This window comes from Ictidomys tridecemlineatus, chromosome 13 (genome assembly GCF_052094955.1).
Source record: "Ictidomys tridecemlineatus isolate mIctTri1 chromosome 13, mIctTri1.hap1, whole genome shotgun sequence".
In the NCBI taxonomy this organism is placed as follows: domain Eukaryota; kingdom Metazoa; phylum Chordata; class Mammalia; order Rodentia; family Sciuridae; genus Ictidomys; species Ictidomys tridecemlineatus.
This window is the reverse complement of record NC_135489.1, coordinates 91,474,976-91,482,873: the sequence shown is the minus strand read 5'-3', so window position 1 is coordinate 91,482,873 and position 7,898 is coordinate 91,474,976. Positions and strand designations below refer to the sequence as shown.

The window sequence follows — 7,898 nt, the reverse complement described above, 5'->3', positions numbered from 1 at the left end:
CCGCTGGGTGGGGCAGAACCAACCAGAACCAGGCACAGCTCAGGTTTGCTCCTCAGCCAGCCCAGCCCAGGATCACAGGACCACACCCAAAGCAGCTTTTAAAAAGCCATCCTCCTCTGAGGGCACCGAGAAGCTCGCTCTCAGCTTGCCCTTTAAACCTGAACCCTGTGGGGACGAGACCCCTGGGTGCCTCGGTGGACCCCAGACACTGCAGCACAGCCTGGGAGCGGCGTGGGCAGGGCACGGGCCTTTCACCCTCAGGCTCCTGCCCTGGAAACAGCTGGGACCAGCTGCGGTGGGAAGGCCCAGAAGAACATGCGGAACCCCTTTTTCTTGTCAATGTGTTTTTATTTTTAAACAGTATCAGATTCAGAAGAAAGAGGAACACAAAGACCAAATCCTTCACATTTTATTAATATGCCTCAGATTCTTATCCTGCATTTTTACAAAAAAGTATGAAAAATTTTCAAAAATCTAAATACTAGACACATCGACAAAACGATCTGCAGAATCTTCCGGGACTCGCCCAGGAGAGGAAGCCAGGGGTGCTGGCCAGGCCCGTGTGCGGGAGATGTGCCTCTCGAGAATCACAGGAACCTCTGGGCGCAGCCAACGGCAGAGAGGCTGGCATCAGCTCTGCCATGTGTCCCAGGCCCTCCACGGCTGGAAGGCAAGAGGCCCCGAGACCCAGCACTGCCACGCAGACTCCACACCTCGAAGGTGGGGACTGTGTCCCAAAGCACCCCCCACTGCATGGACTCAGGTGCGGCGAGATGCACAGTGTTGTCGACTGACGGCTTTAGCAGCCCCCAGCCCCTCCTTTGACGTCCAGGGTCAAGGCGATCCTGGTCCCACCAGGTCTGGGAGGAGACGTGTCAGAGAACCTGTGATCTTTCCTGCAAAAGAAACAGCAGTAAGTTTATTACCCGGTCCCAGGGAGGGATTCCTGCTAAAGAGCACCTTTGTGGGCCTCGGCTCTGCGTCCGGAGGACAGGATGAGGCCAGGCCCCATCTTACGCCCCGGGAGTGGCTGACGGTGGCACTGTGCGCCACCCCTGCCCTCACACCTGGCTCTACCAGGCGGACCCCAGGAAGAGCGCTCCCCTCAGACCCGTGTCCACCAGAGGCTTTGGGAAGCCTAAGCCGCCTGGCGAGAGGTGGCCCTGCCTCCCTCACACACCGGGCGGTCACAGGCCCTGGCACCAGCCCATCTGCCCTGAGGAGTGGGAGCACAATCCTGGGGGTCGCCAGCTCCACGATCTACAAACCCCCACACCATGGGAGCACATACAGATGGACACCACGCTGGCCGCTGGGGTCTGCTGCTGGCCGCTCAGGCCCGTGTCCGTGTGAGTGGACGTCCCACCTGGTGTGAGCTGCGGGCACTTACAAACGGGAAGGCTTTTGCTCAAGGGCTCGACTCCTGTTCCTGCTGAACTGAGCCAGTGTGTAAAATGAGAACTGATATCAGCTCAGTAGGCACCGGAGGGCGGGTCCAACTGACAGCCCGGAGAAGCAGTGCCTCGGCTGGAGCTCGCGCCATGTCCACCAGCGGCTGCAAACACAAGAGAGAGTTCACGGCGCCTGCGAAGTGACAACAGAGCCCCCCACAAATGTGACAGTCACAACGTGGCTTCACTGCACGCAGTTTTAGAAGGACAGCGCCTGCGACCTTTGGTACCTGACCCTTGCAGACAGCCTAGCGAGTGGGCAGACGGGTCTGCAGGAGACTGGGCAGCCGGTGCTCTGCCGCAGCCCTGGCAGCGGGCAGAGCACCCGGGGCAGGGGTCTCCTCCAGGGTCGTGCTCCACACTGGCCGGGCGCTCAGCAGCACCGTCCCCGTCAGCCAGGCCTTGCACAGTGGCTCCGACTCAGCCGCCCGTCTCACCTTCTCTTCAGGTGCAGAACTTAGCCACTGTGAACAAGGCGGAAACCAATCACTGTTCACCATCAGCTAAGCTCTGCACCTCGTCAGAGAGGTCACCGCGGGCAAAGGTAAAGGGCCGGCGAGCGTCTTCCTGGCCGTGGGCGTCTTTGGTCTCCAAGGGCCACGGGGCGCCTCTGTTCTCCACGCGGCAGACTGAGGGCAACTACAGGTTGGGGCGCAGCCAAGGTCGTGGTTGCGTGGTAATCCCTGGCAATGTGATTTTAATCTTAAGTCACAAATCAGCATGCCAGGAACCCAAGCAGCCAGGGCACTCGAGAGCAGCGCGGAGCGGGCGCTCCCTGGGCAGGCCCACACCGCCAGGCCGGCGCACCGGCCAACAGTGCCATCCAGACGCCCAGGGGTTCGCGCCACCCAGCTCGGCACCCAGAGGACCCGGAAGGCCAGGGCAGCTCTGGAACGGGAGGTGGGCGCCCATCGGCCAGCCTGGGCAGAACTCCGCCGGCTGTCCTGCCCGGCTCTCAGCCTCCTGCTTGTGATTCTCAGAGACATGTGCTTTCTCGCCTCAGATCTAAATGGCCTGCCCGGGACATCTCTGGGGGCCTCTCCCAGGGCAGCAAGGGCTTCCCGCTGAGGGTGCCACTCGGGAGCAGCCCTGGCTCAGCAGGGCACAGGCATCTGCTGTGGTCCCTGGGTTTGGCTACAAGAGCAGGGACAGGAACAAAGATTCACGAAGGGTGGCAGCTCTGGAGCAGGACAACTCTTCGGCCTCTTAGGGACAAAAATAAATGACGAAAACAATGAAGTCACAAGGAGCTGGCACTCGGAGGACTGAAGAGTCGCTCAGGAGGCTGAGGCAGAAGAACCACAAGGTCTGGGCGAGCCCAGGCAACTCGGCCAAGTCTTGCCTCAAAGAACAAAAAGGCTGGGATGTAGCTCAGTGGCAGAGCACCAGGTTCAGTCCCCAAATCGGGGGCCACTGGAGAGCTGGCCATGCCACAGCAACTCCTCCCGTGTGGTGCCATGGCTCCCGCAGCGGCTCCTGCTCAGCTCCTACCCTGCCCCGGGGAGCCGGGGCATCTGACGTCCCACCACGACACTGTGCGTCCCTCAGTTACTCCTACTGTTCCCTCCTCCGGGAAAACAGGGCCCAGAGTCTTCTGGAAGAGCACAGTCACACCTGAGAAACCTCTCTTCCTCTTCAGGACCAGAGTTCTTACAGGAAAATAAGACATTTAAACAGTCCACAGAAGTGGGTTTGGTAAGAGCAAAACAGTAGACTAAATGCCCAGCAAAGCCCCAAGAACCTAGACACCGGATCCTGAGGTATTCGTTAAACCACAGAGAAGCTTTAGGACAGGACGGACACTTGAGATCTGGTGCTGTTTTTAAAAAAGGACACAAAATTAGGCACATTATTTAAGACTCTGAAGAAAAACCAAGACGACAAAGGGTTCCGACCGTTAGAGGGAGAGCACACCAGACCACCAGGGCCGCCCTCAGCCCCGGGTCCCTCGCTTTAAGAATGACACCCACGTTTAGAGGCTGCCAGGAAGGAGCGCCCACAGGCCACCTCCAGGCACAAGGAACAGGGAAGTCACTTAAGCAGAAACTCTGCAGCACAGTGAGGGGAAGGGAGACAGGGTGGCACTGAGCGAGGTGCAGGCTTGTGGAGGAGAAAGCGCTGCAGGCAGAGGATGGACGGCCGTGGAGCTGATCTCACAACTCCTGTTCCTATAAACATACAAACCCCGCGGGGCCACCACGGTGCCTGTGCTTGCCGTGACCATGCAGCAGACGAGGTGCTCAGGGACCCTGGCCTCATCCCCAGCAGGCTCTCTGCCTCGGCTGGAAGTGCGGCCCTGCAAGGCAGCAGGCTGCTGAAACCCTGGGGCACCCTGGTTTGCTGGGCTCCTAGGAGGGGCACGTGGCAGAGTACCCGGGTTCAGTCCCTAAAACCGCAGGACAGACGGAGAAAATCACCTCTTTAGAACAGCATCTGGGCCACCACGTCGGCTGAGGGTCTATCCATCTGCACCTTGGCCAGCTCGAAGCACCTGCGGGCCAGCTGCTGCTGCCGGGCATCCTCGCTCACCATCAGCTCCCCATACAGGTACACGCCCATGGCCTGCGGGCAGAAGCCACAGTGTCAGAGACTCCTCTGCCAGCCCCGTGCCCTGGGCAGCCGTGCTGGCCTCCCCGACAGCGGGGAGCGGTCCTGTAACTCAGAGCCATGACGCCTGGCTCCTCCCTGTTCTCACCAAGGCCCCGTGAGGCCCTACTGTAGCCTCTGTCAACAGATCCTGGTGGCTTCCCTGGTGCCAGCATGATGGCATCAGCAAGGCTGGGGCGGAGCCGGGGTCCCCACAACAACCTCCATGGGAACACGGGGGTCTGTCCCAGAGACAGGGATCCTTCAGGGAGTGTCGCGAGTGACTCCTCTTTAAGGCTGTCACCCACCAGGGCAGCAAGGAGCACACCACCCAGCAGCCATGGGCAGGAGGACCCGGTGCCTGTCCCTTCGCCCACCTGACCACGTCCCATGGCAGCAGACATCGGTGCCCTGTTCTGAGGACGGTGCCACGGAGACCCCATCTGCACTGCCCCACTCGCTTACAGCTGCCAACTGCTTCTGCAAGATGGGTCCCTGGGCCTCTGCCCGCTGTGCGTCCCACCCCTGGTCACCCCAGGATTCATTCTGTTGGAGCAAATTAAAAGAAGTGCCACAAAGCAGCACCAGATAAAACCCCAGTGGTCAGGGACTGGAAGGTGCACTTCTGAGAGGCTCCGACAGGAGGCCCTGGTGTGGTGAGGAGCGGGCTTGGGACGCTCCGCAGAGCCACCTTCAGGAAGAGCCCAGGTGCGTGCACACCTGCCCTTCTGCACTCCTGCTCCAGTGACAAGAGTGACATTTCTTTGCCACAGGTTTCATGCTGCTCTCTCACTGGCCGTGCCCTGATGAGACCCCACAGGGGACCTCTTCTCCACACCATGTCCACTCTGCACCCAACGGACAGCGGCTCCATCCCAGCAGCCCACAGCACTGGGCAGGCAGCTGGTTCAGAGGCACTGCTGGGGGGTGGGAGGGGCACAGGGTCCAGTAGGTGCCCAGGGTGGTGATCCCCAGGGTGTCCTACGGGGACATCAGGGGTGGCCAGGGAGAACATCCCCCAACACGTTCGCGCACACACTTCCCAGGACCCCCGAGTGCAGTGCCATGACCCTGGCCAGGAGACCTGCAGTACACTTCCTCTGCAGAGAGGTCAGTGGTCCACGGCAGGCCAGACCCCAGGAGCACTCGGAGTGCGTACCTCCCTGCCTCAGAGGCACTGCAAGGGGACAGGCTTTCGGGGCAAGTGAAAGAGGCCGCAGAGCCGCCTGGGCCTGAAGCCTGGGCCTGTGAGAGCTGCGAGGAGCCCTGGCGCTGTGCAGAGGGCGTGGCCGGGACAGGCCAGGCAGGCCCACTCCTCACCTGGTCCTCCAGAAGGAACCTCTCCACGTGCCTGTGCGCCTGGGCGTGCCTGTGCTTCACCACGAGCTCGCACCACCGGTGGCGGACCTGAAGGAGCAAGAGAAACCCGTAAGCCACAGGTGGACCAGGATGAAGAGCCTCCGCACTGCCAGGCGGCTCTGCGGCTCAGCGCAAGGTCAACACCTTCTGACATAAATTCTGTGTTAGTCCAGTTTATTTTTGGAAGGAAAAATCCACCTGCTGATCGGGAGGGCTGCTGGTCAACTCCAGGGGGGCCAGGGCCTGTGTCAGGTGGGACGTCCTTGGCTGTTTCAGACCCACCACACGCTGACGACGCCAGGGAGGACTGGGAAGTGAGGCGCATGCTGGGCTGGCCAGGTGCCTCCCGCAGAGCGCTGTCCCTTCCCCGTGGTCACCCTTCCCTGCCTGCAGTTGGCTTGGTTCTCGGTTGCTAGCAGTAACCACAAACTGCGAGGAGGACGCCGCTCTCTGAGGTCCCCAAGAGGCCAAGGGCCTCTCTCTGTGCAGGGGAAGGAGCAGGGCAGGACGCCCTCCACCTGGAAGCCCCAAACGTGTGCTGCCCACACGCCTGCTGCCCTGGGCATGGGTGCGCTAACGGGTGCTGTTCCTGTGACAGCTGTGACACTGCAGTTACATCTGCAGGAATCTGCCCGTGGCCACGGGCCCCTGGAATCTGCAGGTGCTGTGGTGGCCCCGCCCCAAGATGCAGGTGGGGCCACCAGGGAGGGCCAAGGGCGCTCTGTGGCGGGCCCTTCTCCTCACCCAGGCAGGCTCCTCACAGCAGGTACCACCTAACGCTCAGGCTGCGGGACCACCCTGCTCTCCGTGCCTGAGCCCTCCACATCACACAGCCACTGGGACTTCTGCTCCCCTGCTGCTTTGGCACCAGCCAGAAATGGACACGATCTGTGGGGGTTTTTCTATGAAGTTTAACATCTCTGCCTCCATTTTGCTTGGAGTGGACCTTCATTTTATTTTATTTTATGTGGTGCAGAGAATTGAACCCAGTGCCTCACACGTGCCAGGCAGGTGCTCTGCCCCTGAGCCCCTCTAGGTCCGTGCCGTCATGATACTTCCTCGTGATTCGGTTGTGGCAATGAACCAGCGTTGTGCCTAGAGCCCTGCAGGCCACACCGTCACCCACGGACCTGGCTCATCTCTCCTCCTCCTACCATAAGCAGGTTTACCAGCTAACGGTTAAGAAGGGGTGAAGGAAGGAAAGCTTTCAGGAAGACTCCACCAGGCTACAGGGCACTCAGAGACCAGGAACTGGGCCAGCGCCACCCCCTGAACTTCTGGAGCAGAACCCCTGGGCCTGGAGGAGTTTCAGAGGCACAGGGAGACAAGCTGATGGCCCTGGGTCCTCCTGGCCCGGGGGAGCAGGTCGGGCAGCAAAATCTCTGCACCTGGGACAGAACGTGCTCTCCTCCACAGCCGGGAGCCCACGGCAGGCCGCACGGGAAGGGCAGCCCACAAGATGTTCTGCACAGAAGGAGCAAGTGGACGAAGCACAGAGGAGCCAGCTCACCACAGTGCCCATCCAGGGCCGCGCCAGTTCAGAGGCCTTGCCCCTTCCCTGCCTCCCCCTCATGGTGCCTCCACGCTCCGCAGACAACCCCGAGGAGGGCCCAGGCGGGTCGGTACAGGCAACACCTACGCTCAGCCCCGGACCGGGGGTCCCTGTTCTGCACCTGTCCTGGGGATTTGGGAAAGGGCCTTGCTTCTCTCGACTGCCAAATGGGAACGAGGGGCACACTAATGACGGGTCCCGGTGTGACCTGACCACCTGTGCTTGGCCAGACAGGTGAGCGCAGCACTGGTTTTCAGACTCGGGGACGGAGGGTTCAGCCTCACTGTCCTCTCCATGTTTTCTTGGACTTATTTGCACATACAGGAACCACAAGGCATGAGCTAGGCCCACTTTGGGCAGGGGCAGCCTGTCACCTGTCACAAGGGAGTGGCCCTCCTTCGGGAGGCTCTCCACAGCACAGTGAATCCTGGCTTCCGCTTCTGCTGAGACCCCAGAGGGCAACGCGGCACCCCACGAGGCCAGGCAGCATGCAGCGGCCTTCCTGTCAGCCCGCCGCGCTCCACACTAGGGCGACAGTGTGGGGGGCGAGCTGGCCAGCAGACAGCGCCCGCTGGGCAGCATCTGGCCCTTCCCAGGGCTTCTCTGGGAGACAAAGGGCAGTCCTCATTCTTCTCTCCAAACTCACAGGCCACTGCCTGCCAGGGGGACTGGGAGCACCCCCGACACACTCCCAGAAGTACCCCAGGGGGACTCCTGGCCCTGGAGACACTGCCCTGGAGACACTGCGCTGGTGGGAGCAGGCCCCGTGGCCCAGGTGGGGGACAGGGAAGCACAGATCACACCGCACACAGAAGCAGGCCATAAGAAACCCAGGTCCCTCCGTACGTCTGCCTTTTTTAAGTGAAAGACTCAATTAATTAAATAATGGGGTGGTGGTCAACTTGTCTTTTTTTAACTTCTCTGTCAGATTAAGGATAAGCCACAGGAAC

General features: G+C 60.9%; 1 protein-coding gene across 25 annotated transcripts in view; it reads right to left on the bottom strand.

Moving 5' to 3' along the window:
- Positions 1–676: 676 nt before the first annotated feature.
- Positions 677–7,898, bottom strand: part of Aopep (aminopeptidase O (putative)) — a 306,545-nt gene continuing 299,323 nt past the window's right edge. For 15 of the 25 annotated variants that reach the window (XM_078030507.1, XM_078030508.1, XM_078030509.1 and 12 more), the window contains 2 exons: positions 5,358–5,444; positions 3,872–4,013 (listed from right to left, as the gene is read on the bottom strand). In XM_078030507.1, coding sequence (XP_077886633.1) covers positions 3,910–4,013; positions 5,358–5,444 — 191 coding nt within the window. In that variant the 3' untranslated portion in view covers positions 3,872–3,909. Of the gene's footprint in view, positions 897–3,867; positions 4,014–5,357; positions 5,445–7,898 lie in introns of those variants that run through there. The other 10 variants (XR_013429872.1, XR_013429877.1, XR_013429878.1 and 7 more) reach the window with 3 other exon arrangements.